This window comes from Octopus sinensis, linkage group LG4, assembly GCF_006345805.1.
Source record: "Octopus sinensis linkage group LG4, ASM634580v1, whole genome shotgun sequence".
Classification (NCBI taxonomy): domain Eukaryota; kingdom Metazoa; phylum Mollusca; class Cephalopoda; order Octopoda; family Octopodidae; genus Octopus; species Octopus sinensis.
In genome coordinates, this window is record NC_043000.1 from 25,770,826 (window position 1) to 25,797,944 (window position 27,119).

At 40.0% G+C, this 27,119-nt stretch overlaps 1 protein-coding gene across 1 annotated transcript; it reads right to left on the reverse strand.

The window, feature by feature from the left end:
- Positions 1 to 886: 886 nt before the first annotated feature.
- LOC115210634 (splicing factor 45) lies at positions 887 to 26,194 on the reverse strand. The gene is made up of 13 exons (XM_029779283.2): positions 26,146 to 26,194; positions 23,962 to 24,042; positions 19,787 to 19,860; positions 18,401 to 18,499; positions 16,728 to 16,927; positions 15,822 to 15,982; positions 13,963 to 14,031; positions 10,010 to 10,082; positions 8,152 to 8,303; positions 7,040 to 7,110; positions 4,171 to 4,269; positions 2,028 to 2,100; positions 887 to 1,151 (listed from the first exon to the last, which is right to left on the reverse strand). The coding sequence occupies exons 2-13, from the start codon at positions 24,020 to 24,022 to the stop codon at positions 1,042 to 1,044; spliced, it is 1,242 nt and encodes a 413-aa protein (XP_029635143.1). The 5' UTR covers positions 24,023 to 24,042; positions 26,146 to 26,194; the 3' UTR covers positions 887 to 1,041.
- Between the last annotated feature and the right edge of the window lie 925 nt (positions 26,195 to 27,119).

The window sequence follows — 27,119 nt, forward strand, 5'->3', positions numbered from 1 at the left end:
CCAGGTTCAGTCCCACTGCGTGGCACCTTGGACAAATGTCTTCTACTATAGCCTCAGGCTGACCAAAGCCTTGTGAATGGATTTGGTAGACGGAAACTGAAAGAAGCCCGTCGTGTGTGTGTGTGTGTATGTTTGTGTGTCTGTGTTTGTCCACCCAACATCACTTGACAACCGATGCTGGTGTGTTTACATCCCCATAACTTAGTGGTTTGGCATAAGAGACCAATAGCGTAAGTACTAGGCTTACAAAGAATAAGTCCTGGGGCCGATTTACTCAACTAAAGGCGGTGCTCAAGCATGGCCACAGTCAAATGACTGAAACAAGTAAAAGAGTATAGGCCAAATCTTTGGAAATGTTTTTGTAGGAGAGTAGAGGAGAGATTCTTAATCAAAAACTGAATTACAAATAGAATAAAACAATGAAGAGAAATGGTTGAAATTTTGATTGTTTTTTGTAGTATATTTTATTTATGTTTTTCAGATTTCAGAAAATAAATGAGAGTATGGGTATGTGTATGTGTGTGTGTGTATGTCTGTATGCGTGCGCATGTGTGTGTTTGTTTGAGGTAATGGGTTAACATGTATAGAGAGGGGAGGAGAGACAGAGAGAGAGGAAGAGAGGATGATGAAAGATGATAAATATATGAAGTATTGATTGCCTATTGATGTATTGATTGCCTATTGATGTAGATGAAGGATGTTTTTTTAATAATAAAAAAAAAAAAATAGCTGCACATAATGTAAAAACATGCAGTTAGACTGATGTTATATCTTGAGGCTTGCTCAGGCAGATGGCATTAATCATGCACCAGGTTGCACATTAAGACATGCACCTTACTGCACATTAAGTCCAACAAGTCCATTTTTTTTGCTATAATTTCAATTACCCTTTTTTTTTTGTCTTTCATTGGATTTTCTTTTTTTTGTTTTTCTTTCCATCTGTTCTTCTTGTGGTCTCTTCATTTTATTCGCCTTCCTCAATGTTCCAAATGAGGCCGGATGTTATGGGATTGAATACTTAACCGATTGAATCCCCAAACTTCAAAACTCTTGTTCTTCGGCAAGATCATACTGTCGAAATTTGTCAAGGTTATAAAAACTGGCTTTGACGACACGTCCACCAAAATATCGACCATTCAAGTCAACAACAGCTGAAAACAGAGAGAAAAACAATATTAAACACTAAAATTTCGTCTGTCTTTACATTCTGAGTTCAAATTCCACCAAAGTCAACTTTGCCTTTCATCCTTTTAGGGTCAATAAATTAAGTACCAGTTGCATACTGGAGTCAATCTAATCGACTGGGCCCCATCCCAAAAATTTTAGCTTCCAGATTATTGTCCAATGTAATGTTTATTTATCCACAATGTTTTGAATTAATCATGCATTATTTTGTACTTTTGAGATTTCAATGATGTGATTGTTCATTTTAAAAATAACATTGTATGATAGGTATGAGAGGCCAGATTTGGCCAGTCTGCACATAAATGGGACCAGACCTGGAATATTTGGACCAGATCTGGAATATTTGGACCAGACCTGGAATATTGAACAAGACCTGGAATATTTGGACCAGACCTGGAATATTTGGACCAGATCTGGAATATTTGGACCAGATCTGGAATATTTGGAGCAAATCTGGAATATTTGGACCAGACCTGGAATATTGGACAAGACCTGGAATATTTGGACCAGACCTGGAATATTTGGACCAGATCTGGAATATTTGGAGCAAATCTGGAATATTTGGACCAGATCTTGAATATGTGGACCAGATCTGGATGGTTCAAACATTAAAAAGTTAAAACAGGCCTTGACCTCTAGTCAATTTCACATTCTACAAGTCTTCAGGATAAATCAAAAAGTAAAGGTGTTAATCCCTACCAAAAGACAGATGTCTGCTATGGTCGTGTGTCTATTCAACTAACCTTTACCCGCAATTCCATTCCACACCTAACACAATCCAATCAGCTCCACCCTTAAACAGTTCGAATGTCCCCCACTAACATCAAACAAACATACAATACCTTTTATGGCTGACTCGACTCTTTCGAATTCAACAAATATACGAACTGCTTCTTCATCATCACACCCGGGTATCTTTAAAATAGAAATAACAACAACGACAGCTGTTAAAATACTTGCAACTGAATCTGAAACAGGTTTATTTACCACAAGGAAGAAATAAGCAAAAGGGAATTAAATTTTACAGGATCATCATTTTAACATCAGTTTTCCATGCTGGCATGGATCAGATGGTTTGACAGGAGCTGGCGTGTTGGGGTGGATGGGGGGGGCTTATCAGGCTCCAATTGTCTGTTTTGACATGGTTTTTACAGCTGGATGCCCTTCCTAATGCCAACCACTTTACAGAATGCACTGGGTACTTCTTATATGGCACCAGATCCAGTGCATGTGGTACGAGAAACGACAAGGACACCGAATAGCTTGCAAAACAAAAAAACCCTCAGCTGAGAGGAGGAAGTAGTAGTGAAGTGGGTGGGGCTTTGTGCCATTTAAGAGGGATTAGAAGTATAGAGGGACAGAGATATGTGTCCAGCTGTAGAGTAGATACATGAATACTCCAGTCGAAAAAGAAGGGAGCATGGATTAGAGTAACATAAAGAGAACAGGCAAGTCATTGAGTATCAGTGAGTATATGTAAATAAAAAACATTAATAAAGTGAACGGGGAGATGGGGGTGGATTTTATGAAATTTAAGAACATCATCATCATAATTGTTTAATGTCCGTCTTCCATATTGGCATGGGTGGGATGGTTCTGTGACTGTTTTGGCAGGATTCTTACAGCTGGATGCCCTTCCTAACACCACCCACCCAGCAGAGTGGACTGAATGCTTTTTACGTGGCACAAGCACAGGCGAGGTCAGTTTTAGCAAGATTTTTACAGTTGGATGCCCTTCCAAACATCAACCACTTTACAGTGTGGATTGGGTGCTTTTTAAGTGGCACCTGCACTGACAGGGTCACCAGGTAACCTGCAAGACAACAAAATCTTTTGGGAGAGGAGAGGGCATTGGAGGTGGTGATCTTGTGTCAGATGACGAAAGGTTATAGTGAAACAGAGAGACAGAAACAGGTGTCTTGCTGTAGAAGAGGTACAAGGTACCCTGCTGGGGAGAGAGAGAGAGAGAGAGAGAGAGAGAGAATGAAGACAGAAACAGGTGTGTTGTCACAAAGGAAATACATGGTAACCCAACCTGATGGGAGCACAGGAGGAGACAGCAGGATAGAGATGGCAGTAAAGTGCAGGACATACACACAAGGGATGGGGATCAGAATATAAATGGGATGGTTGAGTAAAGGAAGAGAGAGATATAGATGGTGGAAAGTGCCAGGGCATACCCCGGAGGGTCAAATGCCATAATATAAGTGGCAGGATATTGCGAAAGAAGTGGGATTAAAGAATGTGGAGTGGAGAGTGAGTGGTGAAAACCTGGGTATATATAGAGGGGGGGAGGCTACCGGATAGGAATGATACAGAGAAACAGGGCCCGTGAGGACAGGATTGGGGAGTGAGAGGTAGACATAATGCATGAAGGAGGAGATGTAGAGGTATAGATTGGTTTGTTGGAGTGGGGTGTGTGGAAAGTTTTATTGTTACATAGGGGTGCAACACACAGGTCAAGGGCTAGCAGATAGCAATGATACAATGAGACAGGACCGAGAGGACAGGATTGAAGTAAATCTAACAGATTGGGGGTGGAGGTAAGCATAGTGCATGAAAGAGGAAATGTGAGGAAGAGAAGAGATGTAGTTTGGTTTGTTGGAATGGGGTGTGTAAAAAGTTTTATTGTTACATGGTGGGGTGGAAGACACAGGGCTTCTAGAACTCAGTTTTGCTAAAGTGGGCAGATCTCAAGAATCTCATATCACTAGATATCTTGGTCCATTGTCATTTCCTCCATGAGGCCCAGCATCCTGAGTTCAGTCCTCACCTCTTCATCCCATGTCTTCCTGGGTTTCCCTCTTCCACAGATGCCATCCACTTTCAGTGATCGGTACTTATTTATACACACAGGCCGGGAGTCAGCAGATAGCAATGATACAATGAGACAGGGCCCCAAGAGGACAGGATTGGGAGGTAAGCATAGTGCATGGAATGGAAAAGCAAGGAAGAGAAGAGATGTAAAATATCAAATAAACTTACCTCAAATATCAAGCATTTGACCACTTTACCATATTTGGCACATTCCTCAGCAGTTTCTGGCTCTAAATCATCGTCAACTTCACCAGACCCAACCATATTCTGAAAACAAATCGGCATTGTTAGCATTTACATATCATCATCATTATTGAAAGTCTGTTTACCATGCTGTCATGGGTTGGATGGTTTGACAGGAGCTGGCAAGGTGGAGAGCTGCACCAGGCTCTGGTTATTTGTTCTGGCATGGACCCAGCATGCACCATCAAGCAAGAATACAAAGCAGAAGCAAAAGAAGCAAGCAAGCAGCATATATATATACATATATATACATATATGATATGAGATGCAGCACGAATATTTGTCAGTGAACAGGTCGTGGTCTCAAAGTGACGAAAATATTTTGCCAAATTAAATTTAAATGTTGAAGTAAATCTAACAGATTTTGTGTGTTTCTTAAATGGCTTATAAACACCTTCCACGCTGCAATTGTTCATAATTGTTCGATGATTTATATATATATATATATATATAGAGAGAGAGAGAGAGAGAGAGAGAAAGAGAGAGAGATATAGCCACAGCCTCAGGGCTAAAACACATAGAAGAATATATATATATATATATATATATATATATGTATGTATGTATGTAAATATACACACACATATATGTTATATGTCATCATCGTCACCATCATTTAACATCTGTCTTCCATGTTGGCATGGGTTGGATGGTTTGTCAGGAGCTGGCAAGCCAGAGGACTGCACCAAGCTCTACTGTCTCTTTTGGCATGGATTCTATGATTGGACGCTCTTCCTATCACCAATCACTTTACAGAGGAGCCTGGGTGCTTTTCGCATGGCACCAGCACTGGCGAAGTCTGTTTTGTGATGGTTATTTTATGGCTGGATGCCCTTCTTAGTGCCAACCACTTTGCAGAGTGTGCTGGGCGCTTTTTATGTGGCACCATCACCAGCAGTGCCATATAAAAAGCACTGGTGCTGGAACCTTGTAAAAAGAAAAGTGTGTGTGTGTTCGTGCACCCCCTCCCATATTTTGATTATTATGTGACGGTTGTAAACAAGCATCACCATTGAGCAAGCTGTGTTCATTGTTTCTAGTGTTCTATGGAAACATATCCAGCCATGAGGAAATATTACCTTCCTTGGAAACAGGTGAGGCTTGGAAGCAGGGAGGGCATCCAGCTGAACAAAATATGCCTCAACGAATTCCTCCTAACCCATGCAAGCATAGAAAAGTGGACGTTAAATGATGACAATGGTGATTGTGTGTTTATTTGAGCGTTGAATGAAGGGAGATAACTTTGCTACACCTATGACTCGTTGAAATGAGAAGCAGGAAATGATTGCCAACAGATACACTTCTATGGACATTAACAGCTCTCTCTCTTAAGGGAGTCTTTATAGAACTTTCCTCAAATGCCATCCCATAACCCTTTGAGAAGGGAGAACACTTTTCTTCTTTATCATTTGCCTTTCAGTCACTGGATTGCGTCCATGCTTTGAAGGATCTTTAGTCAAACAAACAGAACCCGTTACTTATTTTTAAAAACTGGTACCTATTCTATCAGTTTCTTTTACCAAACTGCACAGTTATGGGAATATAAACAAACCAACACCAGTCACCAATTGGTGGTGGGGGCAGATATAAACACAAAGACAAACACATATACAACAGGCTTCTTTCAGTTTCCGTCAACAAAATCTACTCACATGGCTTTGGTCAGCACAAGGCTATAATAGAAGACATTTGCCCAAGGTGCCATGCAGTGGGATTGAACTCAAAACCATGTGGTTGGGAAGCAAATTTCTTACCACAAAGCCACTCTTGGATAGAAATGCCAAAACACAGTTTATGTTGTATTTCACAAGGTTAACATCATCATCATCGTTTAACATCCGTTTTCTATGCTAGCATGTATTGGACGGTTTGACTGAGGTCTGGCAAGCCAGGAGGCTGCACATGGCTCCAGTCTGATCTGGCACTGTTTCTACAGCTGGAGGCCCTTCCTAACGCCAACCACTCTGAGAATGTAGTGGATGCTTTTTACGTGCCAGTGACACAGGAGCCAGTAAGGCAGGCCTGGCATCGACCACATTCAGATGGTGCTTTTTACATGTCACCGGCATGAGAGCCAGTGAGGGGGCACTGGCCACAGCTACAATATTGGTTTTACTTGACTCAACAGGTCTTCTCAAGCATATCATATTGCACGATGCATCAGGAGTACTCTTAACTGGGCTGGACACACATGGCTGTGATCTCATTTTAGTTGCCGGGTTTTCTCCATCACAGCATATCTCCAAAGGTCCCGGTCTCCTGTCATTACCTCTGTGAGGCCCTATGCTCAAAGGTCATGCTTCACCACCTCATCTCAAATCTTCCTGAGTCTACCTCTTCCACAGGTTCCTTCAACAGTTAGGGAGTAGCAGTTCCTCACGCAGCTGTCTTCATTCATACATAACACATGGCCATACCTGCACAGTCGTCTCTCTTGCACATCACATCTGATGCTTCTTACGTCCAACTTTTCTCTCAGGGCACTTACACTCTATCGTGTATGCACACTGACATTACACATCCAGCAGATCATACTGGCTTCATTTCTTTCAAGCCTATACATGTCCTCAGCAGTCATGGCCCATGTTTCACTGCCATGTAGCATAGCAGTTTGCACCCACTCACCATACAGTCTACTTTCACCCTGAGTTAACAACCTATGAAGGAAACACTGCAAGTGAGAAATAGCAGCCACTAACTCTGTTAGACAGATACCTCCACTCCACAATCATCATATCACTCGAAACAATACTTATCTTTTATAGTAACAGAAATACAAAGAATCTTCACTTACCCGCAACAATATCACTTTTGATGGGTGTTTCAGTAAGTTGGAATTGGTAACTGTCATATCCCGAGGTGGATCTTAAAGAAAAACGCAGAAAAAAAATTTTAAGAAATTTTTCATTAAATAGCTATATATTAAAAATAAGCATAGGAGTGGTTGTGTGGTAAGCACCTTGCTTACGAACCACATCGTTCTGGGTTCAGTCCCACTGCATGGCACCTTGGGCAAGTATTATCTACAATAGCCTCAGGCCAACCAATAGCTTGTGAGTGGATTTGATAGACGGTAACTGAAAGAAGACCGTCATATATATATATATATATATATATATATATATATATATACATGTATGTGTGTGTATATGTTTGTCCCCCCAACATCGCTTGACAACCGATGCTGGTGTGTTTATGTCCCCGTAACTTAGCGGTTCGGTAAAAGAGACCAATAGAATAAGTCCTGGGGTCGATTTCTTCGACTAAAGGCGGTGCTCCAGCATGGCCACAGTCAAATGACTGAAACAAGTAAAAGAGTAAAAATAGAGTTTCTATCATAAGCCCACTTCCGGAAATTTAGAGAAAGGGTTAGTCAACTTAACTATATAAGCTCCCAGTATTTGACTGATTCTCTTTTTATCAACCCCAGAAGAATGAACAAAGTTGACCTCCACAGAATTTGAACTCAGAACACTACCATCACTACCAACTTATTTTCTTCCCAGTGACTCACCCACCCTTATATAATGCAGGGTAGCTATGTATCTTCTCAATATATATCAGAATACCTCTGCTTGTCCTTAGCATAACGTTAGTGCTCCCACTCGCAAATATTTCTTCAGGCAGCACTGGCATCAGTCACACTTGAATAGTGCTTTTAGTATGCCACTAGCACAAGTGCCAATCAGGTGGCAATGGCATTGGCCACAGTCGAGTGGTGTTTTTAGCATGCCACTGGCACAAGTGCCAATCATGCAGCACTGGCATCGGCCATGCTTGAATGGAACTTTTTATGTGCTACTGGCATGGGAGCCAGTCAGGTGGCACTGGCAATGGCCACGATCAAATGGTGATTTTTACACGCCACCAGCATATATAAATCTGTTATAAAAACTTTCTACCTACCTTTCTGCATGTCCTTTTCATGAATGATTTTACCACCACGTTTGCTGGTTTTCTCCACAAACAAGGCCGTGCTCATACCTTGTTCTTGTTTACCTAAGCCTTGTCCTTCTTTATAACCGTATTTAGCCATAATCTTGGAAGCAACAGAACCACTAAAATCAATGAAACACAACAAAAAGGAACAAAGTTGAAAGGTTATGCATAAAAATATATTTTGTAGCATGGAATACAATTATTATTTATTATTATTATTATTATTATTCAGGTCATTGCCTGGAATTGAACTCGGAATCTTGGGGTTAATAGCCCGCGCTCTTAACCATTCGCCCATATGCCAGTGGGCTCCTTATGACATACAATGTTTAGAACTGGATTAACATATAAAACAGAAAATGCAAGGTTTTAGAAGACATTATGCAACTCTGAATTTAGAATATGATCATGGAGATCAAGAAAAATAACCTTTATATATATATATATATATATATATATATATATATATATATACTCTGTTACTTGTTTCAGTCATTTGACGTGGCCATACTGGAGCACTGCCTTTAAAAAGCTAATGCCTGCATCGGCCGGGAGTCGAACCCGAATCGACTGCTTGGAAGGCAACCATGCTAACCGTTACATATATATATATATCATCCTCATCATCATCATCGTTTAACGTCCGCTTTCCATGCTGGCATGGGTTGGACAGTTTAACTGAAGGCTGGCGAACCAGATGGCTGCACCAGGCTCCAATCTTGATTTGGCAGAGTTTCTACAGCTGGATGCCCTTCCTAATGCCAACCACTCCAAGAGTGTAGTGGGTGCTTTTACGTGCCACCGGCATGGGAACTAGTCAGGTGACACTAGCACTGACCACACTCGAATGGCGCTTATTACATGCCACCGGCACAGGAGCCAGTTAGGTGGCACTGACATTGACCATGCTCAAATGGTGCTTTTCATGTGCCACCAGCGCAGGAGCTAGTCAGGTGGCACTGGCTTCAACCATGCTTGAATGGTGCTCTTTACATACCAGTGAAGCAGCTCTGGTTCCAATCAGGCGGCACTGGTAATATCATTTAATATACAGAGGCACTGTGCCTAAAAGATTGTGTAGAGATATGTGGCATTTATTGCATCTCTGAAGCATGAAACTATTAGTAGCTCTTTTGGTTTTTTTTTTTGTTTATTTGTTTTAGTCATTTGACTGTGGCCATGCTGGAGCACCGCCTTTAGTTGAGCAAATCAACCCCAGGACTTATTCTTTGTAAGCCTAGTACTTGTTTTATCAGTCTCTTTTGCAGAACCACTAAGTTAGGGGGATGTAAACACACCAGCATCGGTTGTCAAGCGATGTTGGGAGGACAAACACAGATACACAAACACACACACACAGACGCATGCACACACACACACATACGACGCGCTTCTTTCAGTTTCCGTCTACCAAATCCACTCACAAGGCTTTGCCCAAGATGCCATGTTGTGGGACTGAACCCAGAACCATGTGGTTGGTAAGCAAACTACTTACCACACAGCTACTCCTGCACATATTTGTTTATAATCTATGACTTAGCAGTTCATCAAAAAAACCAACAGAATAAGCACTAGGTTTCAAAGCAAAAATAAATATTGGTGTTGATTAGTTTAACTAAAATTCTTCAATGCAATGCTCCAGTATGGCCATAGTCTTATGACTGAAACAAACAAAAGAAAAAAACTTCTCTCAACTCTTTTTAGAGCCCCACTTACAACAGATCCCCTTCTGTTATGACCACACCATCAAAGAGAACAACCAGTTCTCTCTGTAATCGTTTGTTACAACAACCACAAGGTATTACTAGTGGCAATACAGACTTACCCAAGTCCTATGCTGAATCCTAATGGTGGCGGTGATGACGCTCTCTCACTGTTTGGTGTGGCTTCTGGCGTTTCTACAAAAGAGTAACGGAATACAACTGAATAAAATTCGGAAAAAGGAATAAAGAAAAAAAATGGGAAAAAAAGAATGACAGGAAAACAAACAACAAAATTAAAAAATTGAAATACAAGAAGTGTCGCCTTACTGGCACTTGTGTCAGTGGTACGAGAAAAAAACATTCAAGCGAGGTCATTGCCAGTGCCACTGGACTGGCTCCTGTGCAGGTGGCACATAAAAAACAACCATTTGAGCATGGCCGTTTCCACTACCGCCTGACTGGCCCTTGTGCTGGTGGCACATAAAAGCACCCACTACACTCTCGGAGTGGTTGGCGTTAGGAAGGGCATCCAGCTGTAGAAACTCTTGCCAGATCAAGATTGGAGCTTGGTGCAGCCATCTGGTTCGCCAGTCCTCAGTCAAATCGTCCAACCCATGCCAGCATGGAAAGCGGACGTTTAAACAATGATAATGATGAAGAAAGAGACAGGAAGGGGGAAAAAATGCAGATGTGGAATACTTCAATTTTCTCTCATTTTTCGACTTGTTTCAGTCATAGAACTGTGGCCCTGCTGGGGCACCTCATTGAAGGATTTAGTCAAACAAATCCACACTAATCATAATCCTCATCATCATCATTTAGTGTCCATTGTTCATGCTGGCATGGGTTGGATGGTATGACCAGGGCTGGCAAGCTGGAATGCTGCCCCAGACTCCAGTCTGATTTGGCATAATTTATACAGCCGAATGCCCTTCCTAACGCCAACCACTCCGAGAGTGTAATGGGTGCTTTTACATGCCACTAGCATGGGTGATTTTACATGCTACTAGCATGGGTGCCACTTGCATGACACCAGTATTTTCCACGACTGCGATTTTACTTGGCTTCCTGGGTCTTCTTCTCAAGTACAACATAATGCCAAAGGTCTGTCATTCATCATTGCCTCCATGGAGCCAACACTCAAAAGGAACTCAGCCATTTTGCCTCCATGAGGCCCAACGCTCAAAAGGCACTTTTTACATGCTACCAGCACAGGTGCCAGTTATGTGACACCAGCATCAGCCACGGCTTATCAGTGCTTGGTCTCAGACTTTGAGGTATTTTCTTCTATGTTTATTTTTTAATCATATCAACCTCAGTTCCAGTCGTTATTTTACCAATCTCTGTCAGGTGACTAAATCTACTTTGGCATGAAGGGACATAATTTGAACTAAACACAGGATATTTTGGTTAACACAGATATGACCATCACTCACCAATATTTAGCACACATAGAGAGGCATGACTGTGTAGTTAAGAAGTTTGCCTCCCAAACACATAGTTTCAGGTTCTGTCCCACCGAATGGCACCTTGGACAAGCATCATCTATTATAGCCACAAGCCAACTAAAGCCTTGTAAATGAATTTGCTAGTTAGAAACTGTAAGAAGCTAATCATACACACACACTGTAAAAAGCACCATTCAAGCATGGTCATTGCCAGTGCCCCCTGACTGGCTCCTGAGCAGGTGGCACATAAAAAGCACCATTTGAGCATGGTCATTGCCAGTGCCCCCTGACTGGCTCCTGGTCGGTGGAACGTAAAAAGCACCATTTGAGCATGGTCGATGCCAGTGCCGCCTGACTGGCTCCCATGCTGGTGGCACGTAAAAAGCACCCACTACACTCTTGGAGTGATTTGGCATTAGGAAGGGCATCCAGCTGTAGGAACCTTGCCAAATCAAATTGGAGCCAGGTGCAGCCTCCCGGCTTACGAGTACTCTGTCAAACCATCCAACATTAAACGATGATGATGTGTATGCATGTGTGTGGGGGTGCATGTGTGCATGGAGGTGTATGTTTCTGTCACTTGTTTTGACATCACATCACATGATAATTGTAAATGAATATTGCTGTTGCACAAGTGGTATCCATTATTTCCAATCTTCCATGAAAACATGTCTGGCCATAAGGAAATATTTCCAGCAGCAGAAATATTTGCCTCAATGTATCCCATTCTGGCCCACACCAGCATGGGAATGTAGATATTAAAACAATGCTGGAACATGATGATAAACACACACACACATAGGTGTCAATACATGCACACAGCATAATCATTCAATGTCCACTTTTCCATGGGTCACACGGAATTTGCTGAGGCAGATTTTCTACAGCTTCATGCTCTTTTTGCTACCGATCTTCATCTGTTTCCAGCTGAGGTAATATTTCCCCACAGCAGCCCAGGGCTGCCGATTCTGCAGAATCGTCAGCACGCTGAGCAAAATGCTTAGAGGCATTTCATTTGTCTTTATGTTCCGAGTTCAAATTCCATTGAGGTCAACTTCCCCTTTCACTTTTTCAGGGTCGATAAATTAAGTACCAGTTGAGCATTGGGTGGGGCTCGATGTAATTGACTTAGTACCCTTGCCTGAAATTGCTGGCCTTGTGCCAAAATTTAAAACTAATATTTCTCCATAGCCAGGCATGTAGTTTTTTTTTTGTTACAGAAGATGGAAAATGAATGACACTGCTTGTATGACAGTGACACTCATTTACGACTATCAAGCAGTGTCAGAACGAGGGGACACAGACATACATGCACTCACATCTGGGTACACAAGTACAAAAAAAGTACTTAATGCATGCAGGGGCAGTTATGTCACTAGAGCAAACACAAATAAGAAATACACACACACATTCATATTCATCCTTGATCTCTCTCTCTCTCTCTCTGGCCAGGTAACCTTGAACCTCCAAGAAACCTGTTTCTCTCTTTCTGTCTCACTATAACCTTTCATCATCTGACACAAGATCACCTCCTCCAATGCCCCCTTTTTGTCTTGCAAGGTACTTGGTGACACTGTCAGTGCAGGTGCCACTTAAAAAGCACCCAGTCCACACTGTAAAGTGGTTGGTGTTAAGAAGGGCAACCAGTCATAAAAACCTTGCCAAAACTGACTTCGCCTGTGCTTGTGTCACGTAAAAATCACTAAGTCCACTCTGCTGGGTGGATGGGGTTACGAAGGGTATCCAGCTGTAAGAATCTTGCCAAAACAGTCACAGAAGTCTGGTGCAGGCTTCTGCCTGGCTGGCTCCAGTCAAACCGCCCCACCCACGCCAGCATGGAAGGCACACGTTAAACAGTGACAATGATTCATACACGCAGGAGTGGCTGTATGGTAAGCAGGTACAGGAGTCGCTGTGTGGTAAGTAGCTTGCTTACAAACCACATGGTTCAAGGTTCAGTCCCACTGTGTGGCACATTGGGCAAGTGTCTTCTACTATAGACTCGGGCCAACCAAAGCCTTGTGAGGGGATTTGGTAGACGGAAACTGAAAGAAGCCCGTCATATATATGTATATGTATATATATGTGTGTGTGTGTGTGTGTTTGTCCCCCCAACAGCGCTTGACAACCAATGCTAGTGTGTTTACATCCCCGTGACTTAGCGGTTCAGCAAAAGAGACTGATAGAATAAGTACTAGGATTACAAAGAATAAGTCCTGGGGTCAATTTGCTTGGCTAAAGGCGGTGCACCAGCATGGCCACAGTCAAATGACTGAAACAAGTAAAAGAGTATACACACACACATACATATATTTATACTCTGACACACACACACATATATATAACGTGGCAGTAACAGATTGAATACTTGAAGAGGAGTCAGAGAAAGAACATATATATGCAGCCACTCAGGCTACTAGAAATAGAAGCCAAAAGCCTCTCAAAACACATCCTAACATCCTGTCTATAAGATACACTGAAACAATGTAATCCTTGAAATTAAAAAAAAACAGGATGGGCATGGCTGGAATAGCTCTGATCATAGGCTTGCTCAGGTCTAAACAACAACACTAACAACAACTAGTAAACCTCATTGTAAAACAGAACAAAATATTTTGGTCACTCACCTTCTGGATTAGCTACTGTGTCTTCTTCAATAAGGGATATGGGTGGAGGTATGGCCACTCCAGAGGCAGCTGGTTATAAAGACAAACAAGAAAATACATATAACATGTTGTATTAACAGAAATAGTAGCAATTTAGAAATCATGTACAACACCTCAACATCTTTCATTCCATAAACAAATGTCAAACAACACTAACCGATTGCATTTACTCGTGTATACATTGCATTATTGTATAATTTGTTTTCGTTGGGAAGACAGTGCTGTAACTGATATACAGGGCGAGTTTGAATGTATGAAGAGCGAGAAATTTTGAGATCCCCCATTGAATATCTATGTGAAATAACTAAGCATTGGCTCCCGTGTTGGTGGCAAGTAAAAAGCACCGTCCGAATATGGCTGATGCCTGTACCTGTCCAACTCATGCCAGCATGGAAAACAGACGTTAAACAATGACAATGATGATCTTTAGGGTTTTAAATTTCCTTATAATTTTTTTAATTGCACCATTGAGTATATTGGAATAGTGGAGGTGCAATGGCCCAGTGGTTAGAGCAGCAAACTCGTGGTCGTAGGATTGAGGTTTCGATTCCCAGACCAGGTGTTGTGAGTGCTTATTGAACGAAAACACCTAAAAGCTCCACGAGATTCCAGCAGGGGGTGGTGGTGAACCCTGCTGTAATCTTTCACCACAACTTTCTCTCACTCCCTCTTCTTGTTTCTGTTGTACCTGTATTTCAAAGGGGGCAGCCTTGTCACACTCTGTGTCATGCTGAATCTCCCCGAGAACAATGTCAAGGGTACTCGTGTTTGTGGATTGCTCAGCCACTTGCATGTTAATTTCACAAGCAGGCTGTTCTATTGATCGGATCAACTGGAACCCTCATTGTCATAACTGACAGAGCACCATGAATATTGGAATAATTAAAGGTGCAACTTATACACAAGTAAATACCATACTTTAAATACATAAATTTTTACACAGAAAAATATTCAATTAAAGCCTATCCAGTGACTTCTTTTTTTTATATAATTAATCAACCATTGTCTTACCATATTTCTTTTGTAAAATACTGATGTTGTTAAAATTTAATTATTTAAATAATGAAGAATTTAGCAAAATAATTTGTACCATTATTAAGTTGAGGTTTGGAATATAAATTAATTAGGAATTTTAATGGAAAAGTTTGAATTTGGATCATTTTAAAAGAGGAAGTTTGTATCGTAGAACCAGGTTGGTATCAAAATATCAGACTAGATCTAAAAATGGTGAGATTTTAAAAGCAAGATTATGAGAACAAGGCACAGACAAGGAAAAGAAAAGTGATGATCATAAAGGTGGTGGTGGTGGTGGTGGTAGAAGTAACAATAATGACAGTAGAGGTGGAGGGGTGAAGATGACAGCAGTAATAGGAGGAGAGGGTGATGAGAGCAGTGGCAGTGTGATGATGGTGGTGGTGGTGGTGGTGGCAAGTGAGAAGCTGGTAATAAAGAAACATGTTCCAGCCCGTTAACATCAGTACTCTTCAGTATCAAAGCTAGGAGCATCATCAGTGCAAAAGAATCCTCCAAAATCCTCCGTTTCTGAGCATTAGGATTGAACCCAAAACAACATAGTTGTGAAACGAACTTCTTAATGAGACAGCCATGATCTCATCATCATCATCAAGGTGCTACTGGAGATATGATGAAGATGATGAGAATAACAATGATGAAAATGGTCAATGCTAGCAATGATGATGATGATGATGACAATGGTGGTGGTGGTGGTGTTGGAGGGTGGGGCAGTGATGATGAAAAGACAGAGTGCCGTGTAAATAAAATGGCTTCTGTTTTTTTATATTTAAATAAAGGCAACTTACGACGTTTGGGTTTTTCATATTCCTCTTCTTCCTCGTTCTCCTCCTCTCGTCTCCTTCCCCGCTCCATTTCACTGGTTGGTTCTGGTGTGTTAACAATAGGAGGCGGAGGTGGTGGTGGAGGTTCTGGCCAGGTTGGTGTTCCTCGGCTTGGCAAAGTAACACTGTAATCATTATTGAAAGAGATCCATAAGTATTTATAAACACCACACACACACACACACATGCATACAACGGGCTACTTTGCGTTTCCATCTTCTAATTTCACTCACAGAGCTTTGGCCCAGGTTTAGAATTGAAAACACTTGCTCAAGGTATCACACAATGGGACATAACCAGCACTTTGGATAGTTCATCATCATCATCGTTTAATGTCTGTTTTCCATGCTAGCATGGGTTGGATGTTTTGACTAAGGACTGGCAAACCAGATGGCTGCACTAGGCTCCAATCTGATCTGACAGGGTTTCTACAGCCAGATGCCCTTCCTATTGCCAACCACTCTGAGAGTGTAGTGAGTGCTTTTACATGCCACTGGCAATAAACACAATTTCACGGTGGCATTAAAATGAAGGGTACTCAATTAACGATGAATGTGTAACAAACTAAAAACTGCATTGTCCAGCTGATCTCCCTTACATGACAGGGCCGGGCAAAATGCTTAGTGGTATTTCATCTGTCTTTACGTTCTGAGTTCAAATTGCACCAAGATCGACTTTGCCTTTCGTCCTTTCAGGATCAATAAATTAAGTACCAGTTGCATACTGGGGTCAATCTAATCGACTGGCTCCCTTCCCCAAAAATTTTAGGCCTTGTGCCTACAGCAGAAAAAAATATTTATTATTGAAAGGTGGTGAGCACACACACATACATACACATAAATATACACATGCCCATATATAGACACATACCTTTCATCACGGTCTTTATCTTTCTTTATTTTTTCTTCCTCACGCTCCTTCTGTCTCTGTTCCCTTCTCTTTTTCACAATTTCTTCATATTCGTTGGGTCTTAAAGGATCATACTCGTCTGTGACCCCTGTTAGTGATGGAACAGGTTCTGATGCTATAAACGGTGAGCTCCCCAAGGAAGCAGGAGGGCCTCGTTCTAACTGAAAAGAAAATGAAATGAAATACATCACTTTAATTCCCCCATCACAGACAAACCAATAATCTTTGCAATACGAAAATTATAGCTATTTTATCTTTTATTACTTGGTCTGCGGCCATACTGGAGCACTGCCTTGAAGAATTATTAGTCAAACAAATTGACCCCTGTACTTCTTTTATTTAAGCCCAGTACTTATTCTATTAACCCTTTTGTTACTGTATTTATTTTGAGATGTGCTGTGTTTCTTTAAATTACCTTAAATATAACAAATAATTTAGTAAAGTAACTTAGTTATCATTAAGCTAGTGTTAGGAACATAAATTGTGACTAAGGTTTGGTGGAAGATTTTAATTCAAAACTTATGAAAATAAGACATTTGTACTCAGAGCCAGAGCCGGTTTCAGCCGGGTTGGTAACGAAAGGGTTAATGTCTTTAGCCGAACTGCTAAGTTACAGAGATATAAACACACCAACATCGGTTGTCAAGCAGTGGTGGGGGACACATCACAATATCGACCAGACTATCGGATGCTGTTATACACCACTGATTACAATGCACTTCCTTAACTTGTTCCAGCCTTCAAATAATATCACCCTGCTAGCTAGGCAGGCAGGCAGGCCAATTTATATATATGTGTGTGTGTGTATATATATATATATATATATATATATATATATGGTGGTTGTCTACTCCTTAAACAAGGAATTAAATAATGATGCACAAAGCAAGCAGCAGTAAGACTTCTATGAGTAAGATAGGCCACAGTCATTGTAACTCTGTCTCTCTCTCTCACTCTGTCTGTGTGTGTGTGTGTGTATGTATGTGTGTGTAGAAGCAGGATTGAATTTGGCGCAGTCAAGATAGGTAGACAGGATAATGATAGAACAATTTGAGGCGTTAGGATTCCTTTGCTTATTAACATCATTAACAAAGAAGAATAAATTAATTAGGGGGACATGAAAAGCTGCACATTTAATTGGTGCACCATCATTGGGGGAGCCCAGTGTTTCTTCATCAGTTTTAAGTGAGTTCATGGCTCGCAGGACAGCCTGCTGTGCTTATCTTGGATCGTAGGGTGACCTGCTGTGCTTGAGGAGACCTATTGAGTCAAGCATATCAACATCAAAATAAAAATCAAATGGAAATTGTAGTTGTGATACCACACAGCCATACATTCACCATCCAAACGTGGCTGATGCCAGTGCCACCTTGACTGGCGTCCGTGCCGGTGGCACATAAAAAGCACCAACTGATCGTGGACATAGCCAGCTTCCTCTGGCCTGTGCCAGTGGCATGTAAAAAGCACCCACTACATTCATGGAGTGGTTGGCGTTATGAAGGGGATTCAGCTGTAGAAACACAGCCAGATCAGACTGGAGCCTGGTGCAGCCTTCGGGCTTCCCAGACCCCGGTCGAACCGTCCAACCCATGATAGCATGGAAAACGGATGTTAAACGATGATGTAATACTTACGCGACCAGTCTGTTGGTTAAAATGTAGAGGTTGATCAGTAAGGTCAGCGTGTCTTTTTAGGTCCACAACAGGTGCCATAGTCGGTGTCTGTTTCTGTCGCTGTAAACAATAATATAATTATGAACAGAAAAATAGCAATAACTTGGGGAAAAAAAAGGAACATAAGATGAAATATCCAACAAACATGAAATGGAAACTAACTTGGATTCCTTTTTAAATCTCAATATTTTCTTTCAATATTTACTCTTTTACTTGTTTTAGTGATTTGACTGTGGCCATGCTGGAGCACTGCCTTTAGTCAAGCAAATCGACCCCAGGACTTATTCTTTGTAAACCTAGTACTTACTCTATCAGTCTCTTTTGCCGAACTGCTAAGTTACAGGGACGTAACCACACCAGCATCAGTTGTCAAGTGATGTTAGGAGGACAAATACAGACACACATACATATATATATATATATATACATATATATGACAGGCTTCTTTCAGTTTCCGTCTACCAAATCCACTCACAAGGCTTTAGTCGGCCCAAGGCTATAGTAGAAGACACTTGCCCAAGGTGCCACGCAGTGGGGCTGAACCTGGAACCAATTGGTTGGTAAGCCTAATATTAGAACACGCACACACACACTCATACATACTTTCCCATCCTTGCATATGTTGGAAGGAGTTTATTGAGATAGTTACCTGAATGCTTTTCCTGTTCCTAACCCTCACCTGTTTCCAATCAAAGTAACTACTTCCTCAGGGCCAGACATTTCTAGACACAATATTGAATATGAAAGGCACAGCGTGTATGACAATCACAATCATTTACAACTACCATACAATGTCAAGACAAGGAGACACAAACATTCACAAACATACACGAGAGGCTTCTTTCAGTTTCCTTCCATCTGCCAAATCCATTCACAAGGCTATAGTAGAAGACACTTGTCCAAGGTTCGATGCAGTAGGACTAAACCCAGGACCATGTGGTTGGGAAGCAAACTTCTTAACCATATAGCCATACATTCACCTATGTATTAAACCAATAACTTAGCCATATTTTTCAGTGAGCAGGCATATGTTCAAAGGCATTCCAACCATGACCACCACAACTTTTCAGGGACATCTAGAACTACATTATCTAATGTACCCTTTGTTTTTCCAAGACAGTTAAGATGTGATCTGGAACAGATTTGACTGCTATTTCTTGTAAATCAATCAACCACATAGTGGCCACCTTCAAGGGTGAGTAAGTAACTAATAAAGACAAAACTAGTTATCTAACAGACATAAAACGATGGTGACAATGATGATGATGATGATGATGATGATGATGATGAACCAAGAAGTATAGGGGTGACCCAAACAGAAATGTTTATAATAATCATAATACAAACCTTGTTTTGAAGAGAGGCTACTTTCTTAGCTTGTAACTGAGAATGTAATAATTTGTAGGCAGAAGACCAACCAGCTGCAAAAACACAAGAGGAAGATATATCACTTACATATATATATATATTGATAAAAACGGTAAGATAACAAATGAAAGAAAGAGACCTCAATATTATGTAAATAGAGGAATTTATCTGTAAATGTAATATGTGACAATTATTCGGTAGCCAAGATAAAACTTTTTCTGATGGCCGGATAACTGAAGAGATGGTGGCGTGAATTTCCACCTGAGCATCCGAAACTCAGAGTTTTAACTTGGCTACCGAATAATCGTCACATATTACATTTACAGATATATATATATATATATATATATATAGGGAGAATTCACAAAAAAACAAAAGACAAAGACAGGTGGTGTAGACAACAAATATTAGTATAATGCTCAGGAAGTGAAAAAGTCTTTAATGTTTCGAGCCTATGCTCTTCCACAGAAAGGAACACAGAAAGAAACAAGGAGAGAAAATAAAGAATGTGTAGTGGCTAGCGAACTATATATATATATTTATATTCTTTTATTTGTTTCAGTCATTTTACTGCAGCCATGCTGGAGCACCGCCTTTAGTCAAACAAATCAACCCGACAACTTATACTTTGTAAGCTTAGTACTTATTTCATCAGTCTCTTTTGCCAAACTGCTAATTTACAGAGATGTAAACACACCAGCATCAGTTGTCAAGTGATATAGTGAGAGAACAAACACAAACGCACAAATACATATATATATATGACGGGCTTCTTTCAGTTTCTGTTTACCAAATCTACTCACAAGGCTTTCATCAGCACAAGACTATAACAGAACACACCTACCCAAGGTGTCACACAGTTGGACTGAATCCAAAACCATTTGGTTGGGAAGCAAGCTTCTTACCACACAGCCACTCCCGCACCTATTAAGCCACTCCCATATATATATCTATATCAGCCAGTATCTATATATATATATATGTGACTGTGTTTGTCCCCCCACCCCCACCATCACTTGACAACCGATGTTGGGATATTTACGTAACCAAGGGATAAGTCCTGCTTTCCTGAGAATTACTGGGTACAGTGTATATATATATATATATATATATATATATATATATATACTGGGTACAGTCTATATATATTACTGGGTGCAGTATATATATATATATATATATATATATATATATATATATATATAATATATATATATATATATATATATATATATATATTGATAAAATATATATATATAGACTGTACCCAGTAATTCTCAGGAAAGCAGGGCTTATCCCTTGTTACGTAAATATCTCAACATCAGTTGTCAAGTGATGGTGGGAGGGGACAAACACAGTCACACAAATACACATATATATATATAATACATGTATATAAATTAGAGAAGAACCAGCATGAAGCAATTCAACAATGATATACTTAAATCACACCATATAGAAAAAAATTAAAGATACGATAAAACATTTACCTAAAACTAAATAAAGTACTAAATAACCATATGGAACCATATGGTTGGCAGGCAAGCTTCCTACCACACAGACACGCCTGTATATATATATATGTGTGTAATCAACCCATGCCAGCATGGAAAATGGATGTTAAATGATGATGAAGTATTCATATACATTCTTTTAGTTGTAAAGTTACATAAGTAACTCGTGAACATAGAGTTTTGTGTATTGCAATTATCAACCCATACACACACATACATACATACATGATGGGCTTTCAAAAAGCTTCCATCTTCCAATTTCACTCACAAAGCATCAGTCAAGACAAGACTTATAGCAGAAACCATTTACCCATGACGCCATACTGTGAGATCAAACTCAAAGTCACATGACTGTGAAGTGAACTTAGTCACCCAATCATGTCTGAACTAGCATAATGATATAAATTTGAATTACTGCAATAACTTGTAGCAGGGATTTGAAAACTCAACTGCTAGATAATTGGTCAGACACCACAAGTGAACCACTATAGTTTCACATCATCATCATCAATTAATATTTGCTTTCCATGCTGGCATGGGTTGGATGGTTTGACTGAGGACTTGCAAACCAGATGGCTGCACCAGGCTCCAATCCGATCTGGCAAAGTTTCTAAAGCTGGATGCCCTTCCTAATGCCAACCACTCTGGGAGTGTAGTGGGTGCTTTTTACGTGCCACCAGCACGAGGGCCAGTCAGGCAGCACTGGCCTCGACCACACTCGGATTGTGCTTTGGGGCTAGCCAGGCAGCACTGGTATCAACCACACTCGAATGGTGCTTTAGGCGCCAGTCAGGCAACACTGGTATCGACCATGCTTGAATAGTACTTTTCATGTGTCACCGGAACGGGTGCCAGTCAGGCAGCACTGGAATCATCCATGATCAGTCTGTTAATTGACTAATCAGCATCAGGCTGTGGAATGATTTGGTTTTCTCAAATGTTCTTCTTTCACCCTTTAAAAGACCATTTTGTCTTTTAATTAATCACAGAATGTGACTGAGTGACATGCACCACCATTCTTTCCACACTGACGGTTCTAGACATTTGCACAGACAGCCAAGAATCATTGTCACCACAGACATTTGTACAGTTGATGTCGTATATTTTTGGACCAACCGCATCTTGTAACATAGAAAGTTATCTATAATTTTAGAGCAGTCTGCCTCTCTGTCTCTCAGTCAGTAAACATTTATGTTGTTCATTGTAAATAGCTAACACTTAATATCTTTATGTCAGGCAATAAATATTTCAGTTAAATATTCACGAGTATACTTCAATTATTATTCATGCAGCCAAATATATCTTCATTTATTAGCTCCACACTGCACCAACCAAGCCACCATCACAACAAACTTGTTTAAGAAATCTAAGACATGTCATGCACCACCATTAAGGAACCAATAATAATAATAATAATAATCATGTACATTGATTTGTCTTGGTATAAAAGATGGGTTACAGCAAATATTCTGCTCAATACCACAGTTTTGCTTGTCAGTTGTTTGACCATAACCAGTTGAGCATGTCCCTTAGTGGCTGACGATATCTGCATCTCTGATCACGAGCAGAAGTAGTGGGGGAGCATCATAGACATGTGTTGAGAAGGATTCTTTGGGGTTTGAATAATTCACCTCTGGAAAAATGAGTGATTCATTCAACATCCTTAAACAACCCTTATTCAGGGACCTTTTGAGCGGGATGGGTTACTTGACCAGATAAAAATTCTAATTGGGCCCCACTTGCAAGGTCATGTGCTATTTATCTTGATATGAGATCACCATGTCGTGCACATATGGTTGTAATGCATGTGCCTGGTGTACCCTTATCAGACGGGTAGTCATGATGGGTATACTGGGCTTCGTATATTTTACCCCAGTGTCACTTTGATGGCACGCACTGCTCTCTCACTCAATAATAATAATAATAATAATAATAATAAATGGCAGAAATTCAAAAGATAGTGCTCATGGGAACTGCTGATATCCTACGCAAAATACTTTCTATGTAATCTCAAGTTTTAAAACAAACATAATTTTCTTATGGTTTCTTGAACATTCCCTAGAACAACACTATGTACAAAACCAAATATATGGCACCCTAGGCATAACACCAACATGAACTTCCAACTTGTTGTCTCTTGAGGTCTCTGGGTGAGACTTGGAACCAACTTGTACAAATGTAAAGCAAAAGTCAAACATAAAATAATAATAATATCGACATAGCAGTGCAAAGAGATAAACATATTATCATGAAAGAAAGAGAAAATGTTGATAAATATGGAGACCTGAGAATTGAGATCGCTAAGATGTTGCAGCTACGCGAGTCAAACATAAAGGTTATCCCTATTGTCATCGGAGCATTGGGTTCAATACCACCCAATCTGAAAAAACATCTGAAGACCTTAGAAATACCCTACAATCTAGATGTACTGCAAAAGTTGGCATTACTTGGAACTGCAAGCATATTACATAAAGCACTGTCTGTCTGAGGTCCTTGTTGTGACTTGACAAACAGTGCAAACCCCCAGTAGACACAATATCTTCAACCAACAACCCCACGATATTGTATACTGTGCGATGTCTATAATAATAATAATAATAATAACAATAATAATAATAATGATAATAATAATCAACTTACAGACAACGTCTGCAGCAGTATCTCCACCTTCTTTGTTGTCAATTCCATCATACAGGGACATTGTGGAAACACATTGATAGACTGAAATGAAAAAAGAGAAAGAAGCTAGCATGAAAAGTTACCAATTTGGTTTTAACCCTTTAGAATTTAAACCAGCCATATCCTCCCAAAATATTCTTGTTTTATGTTCCCAACAGCCAGATCTGGCCTCTCACACCTACTCTACAATGCAAACAATCACATATTTGAAATCTCAAAACAAGATAATACTGCATGGGTAATTAAAAACATGGGCCTTCACGGAGGCAATGACCAAGACCTTTGGCATTATGTTGAGTTTGAGAAGAAGATCCATCATGCCAAGCAAATCGCAGCTGTGGCAGATATCAGTGTCACGCGAATGGCACCTGAACCAGTGGCACGTAAAAGCACCCAACGACTCTCAGAGTCGTTGGCATTAGGAAGGGCATACATCCATAGAAAACCATGCCAAATCACACTGGAGTCTGGTGCAGCCTTCCAGCCCTGGTCAAACAGTCCAACCCATGCCAGCATGGGCAACGGACATTAAATGATGATGATGATGATTTGACAGTAATCCGAGCACTAAAAGGTTAAATCCCAATAGCTAAATCTCAAGGCTGTTTAATCCTCAGTGAAAGTAGCCTCAATTTATTTTATATAATAAAGGTCCACAAAGATGCTTTGTCATTGCTATTTTTATTTCTTTCCCACCCCACACCAATCATGACCCTTCCCTCTCTTCTAAAATGTAAGTTACCATGTAGCTCCTCCACAAGAAGAAATCATTTCTATTCTAACCCCTTCTTAATTCTTTACTGCCCACAAGGGGCTACACATAGAGGGGACAAACAAGGACAGACAAAGGGATTAAGTTAATTACAATGACCCCAGTGTGTAACTGGTACTTAATTTATCAACTCCGAAAGGATGAAAGGTAAAGTCAACCTCGGCGGAACTTCAACTCAGAACATAACAGCAGATGAAATACCTATTTCTTTACTACCCACAAGGGGCTAAACACAAAGAGGACAAATGGATTAAGGTGATTTAGTCGACCCCAGTGCATAACTGGTACTTAATTTATCGACCCCGAAAGGATGAAAAGCAAAGTCGACCTCGGCGGAATTTGAACTTAGAACGTAGCGGCAGACGAAATACCGCTAAGCATTTTGCCCGGCGTGCTAACGTTTCTGCCAGCTAGCCCCTTCTATCATACCTGAACCCTCGTTTCCTAGCATAAAGCTGCCTCTCTCGGGGTTCATTGTCTTGCAAGCTGTATGGTGACCTCACTAATGCTGGAGACACCAAAACAGCACCCAGTGCATGCTGTTGAGTGATTGGTGTTAGAAAAGACATCCAGTCATAGAAACAAAGCCAAAGTAGGCAGTAGAGTATGATGCAACCCTTGACTTCATTGGATCCTGTCAAACCGTCCAACCCATGGAACAATGTGGCTGATGAATATTACAATAGGCACAGTGTAACAACTTACCAGACCTTCAAAGCCCTAAAATTAGAGTAAACGAGGGCCATGAACAAAACGTGCTTCCCTTAGTGCTCAGATGTAATGATACCATCTGGGTTTAATTAAAAAATGAATTAATTTTTGTTACTTCTTAATTAAGTTGTTAAATGTTATACATACATGCATAAACGTATAGACAGATAGATAGATATCGTTTTTATAAACTTGGGCTGTTTATATAAATGTTTACAAATAATTATACATATATGTCCTTTCAATATCATATAATTTTAACCCTTCAACAACTCAAAGGAATGTTCTGACGTGATAATTGTTCTAAATAATTATTTTTTTAAATACAACAAATTTTAGCGTATTTCTAATTCTCGGCAACAAAATCTCTCTGAAGTTTCCCAAATATTCAAGGTTCTAAAATAGATTTTAATTAAAAAGAATGCGATGAGATGATGATGTAAAATGAAAATGTGATCGAAGGTTTTGCCAAACATGACAAGACATTCACTCAAAGAAGCCGGTCGAATCGATCTTTTAACTTGCATTTTTAATAAATCGGATCTATTATAACATTTATATTTATAAACAGTTTTTCACATATATGCCAAATATTGGTTATTTATGATAGAAAGAGTAAATAAACCAAATAAACATGTTTCAAAAAATAAATCCCAACTCACGGACAAGTGTTCACTTCCCAGAGCACCGGTTATACCGGAAGTCACTTAATAATTACGGAGTAAATGTTAATCGCCGTGAACGAAAATAATATATTTAATATTTTTCGTGTTTTTCCACAGAAATACCTTAATTATTTCAAAATAATAATTCGTAAATTAAGCGTTTATTGTTTCGGGTTTTATTCAATTATCATTAAATTCAAGAACTTTTAAACCAACTTAAATTTTCTGCGTTGTTCATTTATCTACAATCTGAAAAGAAAAAAAGTTTCATAAAATAATTTGTGTCAAATAAGTTAATATTTAAACATTTAACTTGGTTATTCTAACGAACGAATACCAGCATTTAAAGTGTCTGAGGGTTTGCTTAATAGTAAAGTGTGGAATTATTTGCTTTAAAATATATAATTCAATGCCTAATTTTTCAAATATTGTCAAATATAATCGATATTTCTTTTAATTCATTGTATTGAGGAAGCACCAGCAAAATATTCTTTTCTAATCTAGGCACAAGAAATTTTGGGGGAGGGGGCCAGTTGATTAAATTGACCCCAGTACGCAACCAGTACTTAATTTATCGTCCTCGAAAAGATGAAAGGCAAAGTCGACCTCGGCGGAATTTGAACTCAGAACGTAAAGAAGCACCAGTAAAATATTGTAGCGATTTGTTTGTGTGCGCATATGTGGGGGGTGGGGGGAGAAAGAGAGAGGGGGTGATTTTTCGGCCTAAATCCAGTTACATGGCTTTGTTCAGCTCAAAGATTTGGTAAAAGATGTTTACCCAAGACGATGAGGATGATAATGTATCCTTTATCTTCATTTAAGAAAAGCCTGCTCTTGAGCAGCTCCTTTAGAAAAGCAATAACCCAGCATAACCTCTTTAATTCAACCACTATATCAAAATTAATGCAGACAATCAATCTACTTTAACACATAATGCACGACAGGCCATGATCATGGCCGTCAAGCACAGA

Coding starts and splice junctions, on each gene's coding strand:
- LOC115210634 (XM_029779283.2), bottom strand. CDS start 24,022: ATGTCCCTGTATGATGGAATTGACAACAAAGAAGGTGGAGATACTGCT. Junction 19,861..23,961: donor TACTGCTGCAGACGTTGTCT/GTAAGTTGATTA, acceptor GTGTTTTTGCAG/CTGGTTGGTCTTCTGCCTAC. Junction 15,983..16,727: donor GATAAAGACCGTGATGAAAG/GTATGTGTCTAT, acceptor TAATGATTACAG/TGTTACTTTGCCAAGCCGAG.